Source organism: Ovis canadensis, chromosome 17 (assembly GCF_042477335.2).
Source record: "Ovis canadensis isolate MfBH-ARS-UI-01 breed Bighorn chromosome 17, ARS-UI_OviCan_v2, whole genome shotgun sequence".
NCBI classification, from domain to species: Eukaryota; Metazoa; Chordata; class Mammalia; order Artiodactyla; family Bovidae; genus Ovis; species Ovis canadensis.
The window spans coordinates 53,794,017-53,810,910 of NC_091261.1; the positions used below are offsets into that span (position 1 = coordinate 53,794,017).

The 16,894-nt window shown below is 39.7% G+C and overlaps 1 protein-coding gene across 1 annotated transcript in view; it reads left to right on the top strand.

Annotated features, from left to right (window-relative positions):
* Nucleotides 1–668: 668 nt before the first annotated feature.
* CTSO (cathepsin O) overlaps nucleotides 669–16,894 on the top strand; it is a 43,275-nt gene continuing 27,049 nt past the window's right edge. The window contains exon 1 of the mRNA XM_069557015.1: nucleotides 669–794. Coding sequence (XP_069413116.1) covers nucleotides 669–794 — 126 coding nt within the window. The remainder of the gene's footprint in view (nucleotides 795–16,894) is intronic.

Here is a 16,894-nt window from a genome sequence, read left to right on the forward strand (position 1 = left end):
TATATAGACTTGGCCAAATGAACCACTCTTAAGGCCCTCATTTCTCTTACCTATGAAATGTAGGTATCTGTACTGTCAAGGTGCTATCATAGGCTTTAATAAATTAAAGATCTTATCATCTAACATTGACTGACAACTAACGTGTTATATTAAGCTTCTTTATGTTAATCATACTTGGCATCATTTTCATCCTTCAGCCTAAAACTATAATATGTATAGGTTTGCAGCTGGACAAAGCAGTATCCGATCAATAGAGAAATAAGTGTTTCCTTTATACTAAGTTAATAACTATAATATGCTCACTTATAGATGGAATGAAAAATGCTAGAGCTCTGATAGAAACAAAAATTCTTTTAAAAGATAACTAATAAAATTTACATATTCATTGAGTCAACACATACTTGTTAAACACCCACTAAATGTCAAAAACTATGATTGATCACTAAAGAGTCAAGGTTAGTGCTAGCATAAGGTTGGGATTTTACATTTAATTGGTAATTTGTCAAGTTAATGGATAGTTATAATTAGCAAATTGTACAAATGATACTCTGGTTTCAGTTGAAAACAGATGGAAGAGAACCAGAGTATCTGCAGCAGTCAGGATTCTCCAGAAAAAAGAAAGAATACAAGAACTTATTGATTGCTTGATTGATTTATTACAAGGAATTATGGAGGATGATTTTCACATAATTATGGAGGCAAGCAAGTGTCAAGACCTGCAGGGTGAGTCAACTGGAGACCCAGCGTCTTCTGCAGGATGGAGTCTGAAGACCTGCAAACCAGGAAAGCTGATGGTAATGTTCTGGTCTGAAGGTCAGTTGCCTTCAGGTCCAGGAAAAGCCAGGGTTTCAGTTTGAATCTGAAGCGGAAGACTGCCGATGTCCCAGTTTGAAAGGAGTCAATTAGGAGTGATTCTCCAGATTAGCCATTTTGTTCTCATCTTTTTATTCAGCATTCACCTGCTTGCCCACAGCCCACCCACATCCAGGAAGGTAACCTTCTTTACACAGGCTAGTGACTTAAATGTTAATCTCACCCAAAAACACCCTCATGGACCCCTGTGCCCCAGTCAGGGTGACACATAAAATTAAACATCATGATGTCCACTTTTCAAGGTTGACTAACACAAATGAGTGATGACCGGGGCAGTAGAGCAGGGAAGAACTGCAAAAATTTAAAAGATACGAAGGAGGTAAGGGAAGTGGGGGCAGCAAGGTTCACGACAAGCATATCCTCCTGAACCAGATCTCCTGATGCTTATTGGTGGAGTTTGGGAAAGGGGTGTGTGTGATGAAGACCATGGGTGCACAGTTAAAGTAACTCTCCCCAACAAGTCCCCAGGCTGTGACAGTGCCACTGGGGTGTATGTTTCTGCATGTTCCTGGATGTGTGTGTGTATGTGTTTGTATGTGGCTGGGAAGTGGGGTGTGGAGAAAACTGGGTTAAAGAAAGGGGGCAGATATACGAGGTATACTAGATACATACTAGATACCTAGGTAGGTGTGCACTCCTCCTTTGCTGGCCACTGGATCCTGGAGTCAGCACTTCAGTTTAAAGGCCGCACAAAAGCACAGGGCTATGAGCAAAATATTAATGACAACCTTGAGAAGTCGCCCAGTTCAGTCTTCTGCCTTGAAGGACGCATTTACATCTTGAGAAAATGAGACTCTTTCTGCTTTTCTATTTCTTCAGAAAGGAAGATTCTGGAGGCCAGTTCGTTATCAGAAACACTCAATTTCCTCTACAATACCGGCGCACACAATATTAGTGCATAATAAAACGTACTTAGTACTTACGTGCTCCAATAACGCAATTACTATTGCTTCCTTAGTGCTGTGGGCTGGTTCTCTGCTCTGCAGCCGTAGATGCCGGCTGTGTGACAGGGGACTTGCTAATTGGCCTCTTTGGACCGCAATTCCTTCTTTTTAAAAAGAAAGCTTGGATTAGAGAGTCATTATGGAGTCTTCCCGTTTTAATTTTTACCTGTGATTTCTATAGATTTAATACTAGATATCCGCCCCCAACTCCAGCCAGGCACTTCTCTGTTTTTAAAAGTACCATGCTGCCCTCATGTGGTCTGAGTTGAAATGACACACATTTAAGGAAAGCAGTAAGTACAATTTTTGTTTTAATTAATGTCAAGTGAAATCCTATACTTTAAAATAAAATTCATAAATAGTAACAAAATCAGTTTGGATACCTGTCCACTAAAAGCATCAAAGCTTTACACACCCACACGGATGCAACATTTTCTTGTAGGAATAATAATACATATTCTAACATGAGTTAACATGAATGAGCATTAGCTAAGAGATAGGCAAGGTAAAATTTTACATACCTCATCTCACTTAATTTTTCAAGCATAGGCTGTTTTGATATATTATTTTTCAGGTGTGGACACTAAAACACGTATGGGGAATGTACCAGGATGTCAATAAATAAATGTAAGTGAAGTCACTCAGTTGTGTCCGACTCTTTGCGACCCCATGGACTGTAGTCTACCAGGCTCCTCCGTCATGGGATTCTCCAGGCAATAGTACTGGAGTGGGTTGCCATTTCCTTCTCCAGGGGAACTTCCCCACCCAGGGATCGAACCCAGGTCTCCCGCATTGTAGGCAGACGCTTTAACCTCTGAGCCACCAGGGAAGTCCAACTAAATGTAAAGGGCAGTATAAAGCTGCTTTTTCTGACTCAGAGCCCAACCTCTTTAGCCATCATATTCTTACCTTGTTCAATTCTTTTAGATTAACAACAGTGCATTTTCTAATATTCCATTATCAGGAGACATAAGGAAAGGAACAAAGAATTTTTGAAGATGAGGTGAGATAATACAATATATATGAAAACTATACAAATGCAATGCCTAGGATGAAAATAGGAGCTAAACAATGTTAACTTCTTTCTGAATTAAGTATCTTATTGCTAACAGAATAATACTACTTTATTTAATAACTAATATTCACTACCAACCTATTGGGATGTGAGTCAAAAAAATAGATTAAGTATCTTAAATTAACCAGTGAATACTGATCTTCTAAACAGTTCAAACTCTATCCCTGGTAAGTGAAAAAAGATCTGTTAAGAGCTTAGGAATGAAAGAGGATTTATTTCAGGTTTATATTTTTGTTGGTTGACTGCACAAGGCAGATCAGCAGTGACTGCATTTCAAGTTGCAAAAAAAGAATTTTTAGTTTAAAAATGAGAGGATGTGTCTACTCAGAGAAGCAGTAGCAGCCAAAATACCGTGTTAATCTCTGGCTCTTCAGGGGCTGACCATGTGAAATTTAGGAGTGTTTCATCTCATTAGAAAACTTCTCATCTGCAAATTAAAGAGATTAGATTCTAGGGTTTGATCCTAATGATTCTAAAAAGTCTGGAGTTCAGATCATCTTCGTCTTTGGTCTGCTTTGTTTCATAATTCTATAGTCACGTGGCAGGAGGATTTGTGTTTGCTTAGGCTTTGTTTAACTTTTTCAGTTATTTCTCAACCACCCATCTGAGATGTGAGGTTAACAGTCTTACGTTTGCCCATAATAAGTCAATGATAGAGCATGTGCTATCAGATCTTTTTAAAGCGTCATATGGACAGAGAAATCCAGTGACTGAATTTCACATGCCAATCTCTCTCCCCAAGTTCTATGCAAAAATAATGCTGCTGACTTTGCCATTCATGTTTCCTCTGTTTTGTTTAAAACTCCAAGAACCCTATTTCCTTAAATATCTCTAAAGGAAGAAATAAAAACTTAAACAAAAAATGTCCAAATTTGTTGGGTCAGTGAGACTATCTAAGAAGGAATTATTATGGTATTAATAAGTTAGTCATTAGGAAGTTACCATACGTCCCTGATAATAATAGCTAGCTTTTATGATATATGACTACTAGTGCACTCTTGAGATCAGAAAAGTTCACTAAGATGCAGAAAAGACAAAGTAAGGCTGCCATCTGCAAATATGGAATGACTTTTGCATAAGGACTTAACAATAAAGAGAGTAAAGTCTATAGATGTTGGTTCTGCATCTTATCCCACAGGGAAATTTTATAGCCAACAACTATATCTACTATTATGAGTCAACAGCTGTGGCCTAAGAACTCTTGATCCATTATCTCTAATCCTTATAACACCAGAACTAAGTATGTCTAACTTATATAGAATGTAATTGAGGCCCAAGAAAGGTAAGTAATTCCTTAAGGTCACACAGACAATAAGCAAACAAGTAGAAGGGTTCATGTTTACCCAAATCCAAGGTTGTGTTTTTGGCTTCCCTGAAAACTAAGACTGTAAAGAATCTGCCTGCAATGCAGGAGACCAGGTTCTATCCCTGGGTTAGGAAGATCCCCTGGAGAATGAAATGGCACCCCACTCCAGTATTCTTGCCTGGAAAATTCCACGGTAAAAGGAGACTGGCAGGCTATATATAGTCCATGGTGTCACAAAAAATCGGACATAACTGAGTGACTAACACACACACAAGGCTGTTTTTTATCCACTTTGTGTCACATGCACTCTGGTATTATCTAGGGTCTCAGTTCAAGAATTATCTTAAAGACCATAATGAACAAATGCAGTATTAAAAATGGCAATCATCAGGAACAAGGTAAGGATACTCTTTCTCAGCACTGCTTTTCAACATCATACTTGAAGTCCTATCTAATGCAATAAGACAAGAAAATTAAGGCTATGCAGATTGAGAGGGCAGACATAAACTGTCTTTGTTCACAGATAACAGCTTAATCAATGTAGAAAATCTGAAGAAATCAACTAAAAAACTCCTGGAACTAGTAAGTGATCACAGCAATGTTGAAAGATGTAATGTTAATATGGTTAAGTCAGTCTCTTTTATGAGATAACAACAATGAACAAGTGGAACATGAAATTAAAAACATAATATAATTTATATTAGGACCCCTGAAATTAAATACTTAAGAAAAATTCAAAAATATTACAAGATCTGTATGAGAAAAGCTACAAAACTCTGATGAAAGATACCAAAGAAGAACTAAATAAATGGGAAAATATCTCATGTTCATGGACAGAAAGACTCAATATTGTCAAGATGTCAGTTCTTCCCAGTTTAATCTGTGAATTCAACAGAATCCTAAAGTCCCAGCAAGTTATTTTGTAGATATTGACAAACTGATTGTGAGGTGTATATGGAGAGACAAAGGATACAGAAGAGCTAAGTCAGAGAACAGACACTAACTCACTTTGAAACTTTGTATGAAGTTGCAGTAATCAAGACATCATGATATCAGTGAAAGAACAGACATATAGCTTAAAGAAATAAAATAGAAACTTCAGAAGTAGATAGGTATAATATAATCAACTAGTCTCTGACACATTAATTATAATCAACTGGTCTCTGAAAAATAAGCAAAGGCAATACAATGGACTATCTCAACAACTAATGGTCCTGGAACAGCTATACTTCCACATATAAAATAACAAACCTAGTCACAGACTTACACCTTTCACAGAGTAGAGGCCTGAATGCAAAAAGCAAACTGTAAAAATCCTAAAAGATAACACAGGAGAAAACCTAGACTGCCGTGGGTATGGTGATGACTTTCAATGCACAATACCAAATTCACAACCTATGAAAGAAATGAATCATAAGCTGACTTCATTAAAATGTAAAAGTTTTGTCTATGAAAGACCATGTCAAGTGAGTGAGAAGATAAGACACAGACTGGAAGAAAATAGTTGAAAAAGACATAGCTGATAAAGAATGGCTATTCAAAATATATAAAGAACTCTTAAAACTCAACAATAAAAACACCAATACAGTATGCTGCTGCTGCTGCTGCTAAGTCGCTCAGTCACGTCCGATACTAACACATATAAATGGAATTTAGAAAGATGGTAACGATAACCCTGTATGTGAGACAGCAAAAGAGACACAGATGTATAGAATAGTCTTTTGGACTCTGTGGGAGAGGGAGAGGGTGGGATGATTTGGGAGAATGGCATTGAAACATGTATAATATCATATATGAAACGAATCACCAGTCCAGGTTCAATGCAGGATACAGGATGCTTGGGGCTGGTGCACTGGGATGACCCAGAGGGATGGTATGGGGTGGGAGGCGGGAGGGGGGTTCAGGATGGGGAACACATGTACACCCATGGCGGATTCATGTTGATGCACAGCAAAACCAATACAATATTGTAAAGTAATTAACCTCCAATTAAAAAAAATAAATTTATATTTAAAATTTTTTAAAAAGATTATATATATATATATATATATATATATATATAATCTACCCATACAGAAAATGGGCCAAAGATCTTAACAGACACCTCCCCAAAGAAGATACATAGATGGCAAGTAACACATAAAAGTATTCAATATCATATGTTATTAACAAAGTACAAATGAAAACATCAGGGAGATACCACTACACACCTATTAGAATGACTGAAATCCAAAACACTGACATCACCAAATGCTGTCATGGTTGTGGAGCAACAGGAAATCAAATATACTAATGGCAGTAATGCAAAATGGTACAGACACTTTGGAAGATAGCTTGACAGTTTCTTTCAGAAGTAAATATACTCTTACCATACAATACAGCAATAGCCCTTTGTAGAGTTCAAATGAAATTGAAAACTTCTGTTCACACACACACACAAAAAAAACCCTGCACGTGGATGTTTATATTGTAGAAGCCTTAGTCATAATTGCCAACACTTGGAAGCAACCATGATATCCTTCAGTAGGTGACTGGATAAATAAGCTGTGATTGATCCAAACTAAAGAATATTATTTAACACTAAAAAAAAAAAATGAATTATTAAGCCCTGAAGAAACATGGAGGAAACAAATACATATTACTAAGAGAAAGTTAAGTTAATTTGAAAAGGCTGAATTACGTTATGATGCCAACTATATGACATGCTAGAAAAGGCAAAATTATGGAGAATATAAAATGATTGACAGTAGCCAAGGGTCAGGGGTTGGGAAAGATGAATAGGAGCACAGAGGATGTTTAGGGCTGTAAAACAATTCTGTATGATTCTATAATGGTGGATGCTTGTCATTACACATTCATCAAAACCCGTAAACTATCCAATATCAAGAGTGAGCACCAATGGAGAAGAGTGATGAGCTAATATAGACCATTGATTATGACAAACATACTATTCAGTGGGGATGCTGACAGTGGGGGATATCATATGTGTAGGGGGAGGGACAAGAAATATGTGGAAATTCACTGTGCTTTTGTTCAATTTTGCACCAAACCTAAAACAGCTCTAAAAATACAATTTATTAATTTGAAAAAGACAGTGATCAATTAAAAAGTCATTTAAGCTGAGTATGATCTCTGTTCATTTCCAAGTCAAACCATTCAATATCACAGTAATCCAAGTCTATGCCCCAACCAGTAATGCTGAAGAAGCTGAATTTGAATGGTTCTTTGAAGTCCTACAAGACCTTTTAGAACTAACACCCCAAAAGGATGTTGTTTTCATTATAGGGGACTGGAATGCAAAAGTAGGAAGTCAAGAACACTCAGGGTAACAGGCAAATTTGGCCTTGGAATAAGGAATAACGCAGGAGAAAAGAGAACGCACTGGTCATAGCAAATACCATCTTCCAACAACAGAAGAGAAGACTTTACACACGGACATCTCCTGATCTTCTGTCAACACCAAAATCAGACCGATTATATTCTTTGCAACCAAAGATGGAGAAGCTCTATACAGTCAGGAAATACAAGACTGGGAGCTGACTGGGGCTCAGATCATGAACGCCTTACTCCTTACTGCCAAATTCAGACTTAAATTGAAAACCATTAGACCATTCAGGTATGACCTAAATCAAATCCCCTATTGTTATACAGGGGAAGTGAGAAATAGATTTAAGGGACTAGATCTGATAGACAGAGTACCTGATGAACTGTGGATGGAGATTCCTGACATTGAACAGGAGACAGGGATCAAGACCATGCCCATGGAAAAGAAATGCAAAAAAGCAAAATGGCTGTCTGGGGAAGCCTTACAAATAGCTGTGAAAAGAAGAGACGTGAAAAGCAAAGGAGAAAAGGAAAGATATAAGCATCTGAATGCAGAGTTCCAAAGAATAGCAAGGAGAGATAAGAAAGCCTTCCTCAGCGATCAATGCAAAGAAATAAAAGAAAACAACAGAATGGGAAAGTCTAGAGATCTCTTCAAGAAAATTAGAGGTACCAACGGAACATTTCATGCAAAGATGGGCTTGATAAAGGACAGAAATGGTATGGACCTAACAGAAGCAGAATACATTAAGAAGAGGTGGCAAGAATACACAGGAGAACTATACAAAAAAAGAGCTTCACGACCCAGATAATCATGATGGTGTGATCACTCAGCTAGAGCCAGACAACCTGGAATGTGAAGTCAAGTGGGCCTTAGAAAGCATTACAGGAACAAAGCTAGTGGAGGTGATGGAATTCCAGTGGAGCTGTTTCAAATCCTGAAAGATGATGTTGTAAAAGTGCTGCACTCAATATACCAGCAAATTTGGGAAACTCAGCAGTGGCCACAGGACTGGAAAAGGTCAGTTTTCATTCCAATCCCAAAGAAAGGCAATGCCAAAGAATGCTCAAACTAATGCACAGTTGCACTCATCTCACACGCTAGTAAAGCAATGCTCAAAATTCTCCAAGCCAGACTTCAGCAATACATCAACCGTGAACTTCCTGATGTTCAAGCTGGTTTTAGGAAAGGCAGAGGAACCAGAGATTGAATTGCCAACATCTGCTAGATCATGGAAAAAGCAAGACAGTTCCAGGAAAACATCTATTTCTGCTTTATTGACTATGCCAAAGCCTTCAACTGTGTGGATCACAATAAACTGTGGAAAATTCTGAAAGAGATGGGAATACAAGACCACCTGACCTGCCTCTTGAGAAATCTGTATGCAGGTCAGGAAGCAACAGTTAGAATCGGACATGAAACAGACTGGTTCCAAATAGGAAGCAGAGTACGTCAAGGCTGTATATTGTCACCCTGCTCTTTTAACTTCTATGCAGAGTATATCATGAGAAACGCTGGGCTGGAAGAAGCACAAGCTGGAATCAAAATTGCCAGGAGAAATATCAATAACCTCAGATATGCAGATGACACCACCCTTATGGCAGAAAGTGAGGAGGAACTAAAAAGCCTCTTGATGAAAGTGAAAGAGGAGAGTAAAAAGTTGGCTTAAAGCTCAACATTCAGAAAATGAAGATCATGGCATCTGGTCCCATTACTTCATGGCAAATAGATGGGGAAACAGTAGAAACAGTGTCAGGCTTTATTTTGGGGGGCTCCAAAATCACTGCAGATGGTGACTGCAGCCATGAAATTAAAAGATGCTTACTCCTTGGAAGGAAAGTTATGACCAACCTAGATAACACATTCCAAAGCAGAGACATTACTTTACCGAGAAAGGTCCATCTAGTCAAGGCTATGGTTTTTCCAGGGGTCATGTATGGATGGGAGAGTTGGCCTCTGAAGAAAACTGAGCGCCGAAGAATTGATGCTTTTGAACTGTGATGTTGGAGAAGACTCTTGAGAGTCCCTTGGACTGCACAGAGACCCAACAAGTCCATTCTAAAGGAGATCAGTCCTGGGTGTTCTTTGGAAGGACTGATGCTAAAACTGAAACTCCAGTACTTTGGCCACCTCATGCGAAGAGTTAACTCATTGGAAAAGACTCAGATGGCTAGGAGGGATTAGGGGGCAGGAGGAGAAGGGGACGACAGAGGATGAAATGGCTGGATGGCATCACCGACTCGATGGGCATGAGTTTGAGTGAACTCTGGGAGTTGGTGATGGACAGGGAGGCCTGGTGTGCTGCGATTCATGGGGTCGCAAAGAGTCAGACACAACTAAGTGACTGAACTGAACTGAACTGAATCCTTCAAAGTCACGAAGCTGTGTCATTCTTCAGTTAGCTGCCTCAGTCGTTCAGCCGAGTAGTTCTCTTTTTCGTATACTTCCTGGACTATAGATTTTTCTGTGATTGTTGAGTGTAATGCTAGATATATGGTCAGTAAGAGCCACCCTAATTTATGCAAATTCCACCTGAGGACAGTATTTTTTATTTTTTCAATGTGTTTCCCTCCCTGTAAGTCTTCCGTTTTTCTCATGTCTTATATTTGCAGCAATGTGATTTTTGCACAGGCAATAAAAGTCAAAAGGTATGTAATTGTTTCAGGCTCCATCTAACCTCAGGGAATGGAAAAGTATTAAAACATAAAGTACATAAGTACTAATGACGTGCAGAGAATAAAGAATACTAGAATTACTTTTCTTAGATTATGAAAAGGACACATTTCTGATATTTAAAATGGTTACATGAAAGAGAAAGGGAGTTTAGGCTCTTGCAAAGTACTGCTGTCATGTGAAATGTATTGTTGATACCTATGAGTCCTGGGTTTTTCTAACATTCTTAAGACTATGGAATCACCCAGAGCTTCCCAGGTGGCACTAGTGGTAAAGAACCTGCCTGCCATGCAGGAGACTTAAGAGATGCGGGTTTGATCCCTGGGTCGGGAAGATCCCCTAGGGGAAGGCATGGCAACCCACTCTGGTATTCTTGCCTGGAGAAACCCATGGACAGAGGAGCCTGGCAAGCTACAGTCCATAGGGTTGCAAAGAGTCGGACCTGACTGAATTGACTTAGCACAGCGCAGCACGCATGGAATCACCTTAAGTCTATAAGAAGAGAACTGCTACTATTTTGTTATGAGCAGTTAATAATGGTTTTAAGATAAACCCATTAGCTGTAACCATAGCACATGCAGCACAGCAAAGCTAAAGGCTTTCTCTGCTCACATTTACTCAAATGTCAGCCACATAGAATGGATTGAAGTTTCTATGGAAACCATTTGAGGTTTCAGTTGTTTCTCGGGATATTTCATTTCATTAATTGTTTGGAGAAAGGAGATATACATTACGGCTTTTCACTAATGACATTTTCCCTCCTGGTTAGAAGCTGGTGGGTGGAGTTACCACCTTGTTTTACCACATTTTTGGCAGCCCCCAGTTGCAGTTTCCCTGTGGATGAGAAAATGGAATGAACTGCTTCTAAAGCCTACAGAGCCAACCCATCAGCAGTGACTGTTCAGACAGCATCTCTCTTCTCTGGCCTGAAAGGAAATTTGAAAGTCTGGTACCTAGAGATTTTTATAATGTATTTTCTCATTCAGGATTTATGGAGTTCTGCTTCCCTTGTGGCTCAGATAGTAAAGCATCTGCCCACAGTGTGGGAGACCGGGGTTCAATCCCTGGATTGGGAAGATCCCCTGGAGAAGGAAATGGCAACCCACTCCAGTACTCTTGCTTAGAAAATTCCATGGATGGAGGAGCCTAGTGGGCTACAGTCCATGGGGTTGCAAAAAGTCAGACACGACTGAGCGACTTCACTTCCATGAAATGTAGCCAATGCAGGATGTCAGTACAACTGTGATGACTGTATGAACCCAGCTAGCAACAACAATGTAAGGGGATGCATGGTCGGGGAGGATTTTGTGGCATTAATAAATCTTTCAGTGCAAAATTCAAGGCCGAAGAAAATAAAATATTTCAATCCATCCATTAGCTAATTAATTGCCTGGAGGAATAGAATCCCCTCCTGTACTGGGAAGAGAAAAGTTAAAAAGGAGAAAAGCAGCTCTTCAACCCAGAGGCGATACAAGGACTCGAATACACTATCGAGTGTCATGTTGTTCTGTAATCATATCAAAATATAGAAAACTTGTAGTAGACTACAAAAATATTAATAATAAAGAAAAGTCAACACAAAATAAAACTAAGAAGAAGGAACAACCACAAATGTTCCTTGGAATAACTGAGGGCAATATGGCTCTGAAGTAAGAGCTTAATTTACATCTCATCACAGCTACTGACTACCTAGGGTCTTAAATAATTTTCTTTCTCACTATGCAAGTCAGTTTCTTCATCTGCGGAGGGAGGAATACCTACCTTGCAAAGATGTTGTAAGGATAAGAGGTAGTGGGTAAGCATCCTTTTCATCAGTATATTCATTATCTGAAATCCTGAAATCATGAGGTTAGATGGTACATAATTTCCCATATCATGAAAAACATCACTAAAGTACTAATCTCTTATAAAATTAATATCCACTGAAACATTTCCCCGTTTAAAACTAGGAGCTTCTCAGTTTATGCTTGACAAACTTTAGCTGATTTAAATTTACAAAATCTCATGCATCACAGTACTCATTCAATGAGTACTGTAATGCATCTCTCAAGAATGTTCAGAATTTAATAAAGCATTCAAAAATGAGGATGAAAGACTGGAAAGGCTGCATAGCGGAGATGAGAGCCAGACTGCTGATTCAGATGGACCAGTTGTCAGACGCACAACCTCAAGCAAGTACCTCAACTTTTCTGTGTCTCAGTTTCCCACACACACAGCAGAAATAAGGATAATACCATCTCCTATAAGTGTTTGCATGAGGATTCAATAAAGGTAATACTTGTAAAGTACTTAGAACAATGCTTAGAAAATAAAAAGCATGGGTGTTCATTACAATATTATAAAGTAAAAAAAAAGAAAAAAGAAAAGCAAATGAAACAACTCCATAGCAAAGTCATTTTATTTATTTCTATTTTTTAATTGAAATTTAGCTGATTTACAATGTTGTGATAATTTCTACTTTACAGTACAGGTTCAGTTATGGATATTTTTTTCCATATTTTTCCTTCATGGTTTATCACAGAATATTGAATATAGTTCCCTGTGCTACACAGAGGACCTTGTTGTTTGTTCATCCTATACATAATAGCTTGCATATGCTAATCCCACCCTCTCAATCCATCTCTCCCCTCCTCACCCCTCCCCCTTGGCAACCACAAGCCTGTTCTCTGTGTCTATGAGCCTGCTTCTCTTTCGTGGATACGTTCATCTGTGTCATATTTTAGATTCCACACATAAGTGATATCCTGTGATATTTGTCTTTGTCTAGCTTACTTCACTTCTCCAGGCCCATCCACGTTGTTGCAAATGGTGTATTTCCTTCTTTGTTATGGCTGAGTAATATTCATTGTATATGTGTACCACAGCTTCTCTATTCATTCTTCGGTCAATAGACATTTGGTTGCCTCAATGTCTCAGCTATTGCAAGTTGTGCTGCATAGCAAAATCATTTTAAAATAAAGTAAAATGATTATAAGCTAAAGAAAGAAAACCCAGAAGGTTTATGACAAGATCGTAGAAATAATAAATAATGATTTGACTATCACAGAACTTGAGAAGCATTTGTGAAGCAGACAAAGAGCTGGATTATTGTCATGATTATTTTCATACACACACAGGTGACCATGTGAGCTGTAGGACCGCTTGTATCCAGATGAAGCCTTGGCAGTTGGTTTCCCAGACACGCCAGGGAGCCCAGCACCTGGTGTTCACAGTCTGTATCCTCTCCCCTCCCCAGCCCCCCAACCCCGGCCCGGACCATGCTTGGTCTAGGTAACCTTGGGCAGCAGCATGCTATGCGACTTCAAGGTCAGGTCCCAGAAGACACTGCTGCCTCATCTCAGTCACTCCCTTGCCTGTTCTCCCCACACCTCCAATCCTCACTCTGGAGGAAAACAGCTTACAGGCCCCATGGAGCCCTGGGGAGAGCTCAAGTGGTGGGGACCTGAGGCTTTTGTCCAAAAGCCTGAGGACATCTGAGAACTCCTACCAACAGTGATGTGAGCTTGAAATCTCAACCCCAGCCCTGTGAAGCTTTCAGACAACCTCAGCTGCTCCCAACAGCTGGTCTGTATCCACTGGGAAAAAAAGACACAACCATAAAGTTGAGAATTATGTTTTATTTGGCAGACATCCTGATGATGTAAGCCTGGGACAGCCCTCTCAGATCACTCTGAAGGACCTCTTCAAAGAGGCAAGGGAGGAGCCAGGGTATATAGGATCTTTTACAACAAACACCAGGTAGTAGGAACTTCTAAAATTACTGTTCGTCAAAGAAAACCAAATATCTCAAGGAATTCAGAGCTTTTCTATGTTGCATTTTCTAGGGAAGATGCAAGAGTCTGGACTCACTGAATCGTTCCTCTGATGTACACCTCAGCAGTCGAGGGCCAGTATCCTGTGTTTTCTCAGCCTGAGTCACCCTGGGGTGCTTCAATGCAGGCTGGCTGCAGGACTGACTGCTGGATGGTAGGCACCCTCTTTCCATCCTGTGTTTCCTTAGGGCTCACTGTCAGGGTGGCTGTAATGTGGAAGGTGACAACATCCTTTGCTTAGTCATATGGCAGGTTTCCTCATTGACATCTGCAACCGCATGAGAGAGCCTGAGCCCAAACCATCCAGCTAGGTCCCTCTTAGCTGCTTGCTCCACAGAGACTGTATGAGATCATAAAGGTTAGCACTTTCAGCTACTAAGTTTGGGGTCACTATTGTGTAGCAACAACTAACACAGAAATGAAGGAAGTGCTATGTGCTATTCTACAAAGTTAATGAGAAAAATTACCTCCCACATAGATGCAGTATAGATGTGAGAGTTGGACTGTGAAGAAGGCTGAGCGCCAAAGAATTGATGATGTTTTGGGAAAGTGCAGTCACAGTCCCACCTCAAGGATGGGCAGTGACCATTCCTTCCATCTGCTTCTCTTTCCCCAGATTCAAGAGCATCTCACCAACTCCATGAGGGCAGGGAATTTTATTACTTTAATCACTTATTTGCTAACAGATTCTCATCAACCAGAACCATGTCTGGTACTTAACAGGCGCTCAACATATATTTGTTGATGTGAGCTTAGAAAGTAAATTTAGTTTAAATGTTTTTTTTTTCCCCCATACCAATATTCCTGGGGTTAGGTGGCTGTTCTGTTAAAATTTTCTGACTCAGTAGGTTGTCAATAAACAGTAGCTATGATCTGAATGAAAACTTTTGTTTATATTGGGTTGACCAAAAAGTTCCTTTGAGGTTTGTTTTTTTTTTTTTGGCAAGATGTTGCAGATATGTACACATATACACGCATAGTAACTCCTTTAAATATGAACAAGTTCCTTTCCAAGAACATGCTTGTTCAATTTGTTCATAAGTCTAACAAAGTTAGCCTAGGTACCCAACTAATACAATTGGCTATATAGTACTGTACTGTAAACAAGGCTTATAAAACTTTTCACACAAATAATACATTAAAAACAGGCACAAAAAATAAAAACATTTTTAATCCTACATTACAGTATCTTGAAAAGTACAGTCGTACAGTACAACAGAGCTTCCCAGGTAGCTCGAATGGTAAGGAATCTGCCTGCAATCCAGGAGACCTGGATTCAGTCCCTGGGTTGGGAAGATCCCCTGGAGAAGGGAATGGCAAACCACTCCAGTATTCTTGCCTGGAGAGTTCCATGGACAAAGGAGCCTGGTGGGTCCATGGGTCGCAAAGAGTTGGACATGACTGAGGAACTAACACACACACACACACACACACACACACACACAGTACAACAGGTGGCATACAGGGGCTGGCACTGAGTGAACAGGCAAGAAGAGTTGCTGACCGGAGGAGGGAGAGGAGGTGGGAGATGGTAGAGATGAAGAGTCATCAGCAACAGAGGGCAAGCTGCAAAGTCACTCACTCCTGACGTTGATGCCATACATAGGTCTGGTTCTTTGATGGATTCAATTCTGTCTACCCTTGATAGCTTACAGTCAACAGTGTCAGATTCTTGATCTCCAAAGAAGAAGATTTAGCTTCAGGACCAAGGACCAGGCTTGATCACTCAAGAGCATCTGTGTAGCAGTTTTATTAAAATATAAAAAGGAACAGAGAAAGCTTCTGACACAGACATCAGAAGGGGGAGGGAGAGTGCCCCCCTTTACTAGTGCTAGCAAGGAAATTATACAGTTTGTTAATTGATCACAATACATCAAAAGAATGTCTCAAGTTTGTAGAGATCTTACTAGACCCACTCTGACAATATACATTTTAAGATAACAGGGTTAGTCAGGTTTTCAGGAAGGAGAAACATGCTCTCAAGCAGGATACATTATTGTTTTATAATCCTTATTAAGGAATATAGGGGAAAAAATGTTTGTCCTTTCCTCCTTGAGAATTCCAGACCCCTATCTTCTCCTTGAGAGCCCCAGAGACCCCTTCCTCCTCCTCCTCCTCCTCCTTCTTCTCCTCCTCCTCCTCAGGGACCCCAGACTTCTTATCAACCTGCCTAGGAACTGACTCTCTCACCCTCTTGAAAAAAATGGCCCAGTAAGGTCTGGGTAGCGGCTCTTCTTTCCTCATCATAGATGACACAGTAGCACTGGGTTGAATTCTGAATGGCTGCTGCCACCTTTGTGCACCATTCTACATTCAGGCCCTTGTGCCTCAAAAGCTAACAGTGCCTCCTCCGATAAAGAAGATTCCCCTGCCATTTCCTGTGTTCTGGATCTCTTCTTACACTTGCTTCTGGACATCCTGAACTTGAAATAAAGATACAGCCCCACTGTACTCTATAGAGTACTGTGGTAAGGTACACAAAAGCACAACCACTTGTAGAGGATGCATGCAGGCGACGATGTACACTAGACATGTGAACTAGTCTCTGTGATTGAACATGTGAACTCATGTTCATGCCTTTGAAAGTTCGCCACTTGAAGGTTCGTATATAGGGGACTCACTGTATATATATTAGCTTCAGTGTCTTACAAGGAAGGTCTAGATGCAGAACTGCCAGGGATGATATGAACACTGACCTGTAAATTCACCGTTTAAATTAAATCTTTACCATCTACATTCCGAGAGCAATAATCTCATCATATATGTGTAGAAAAAAGTTTTCATGTCTTTACTTTTAATACATTATCAACATACATTATCTTTATTAACAATTTTCCATCAGAGAATAGCATGACTCACTGTACTAGGTAAAAACTGAAGATGTAA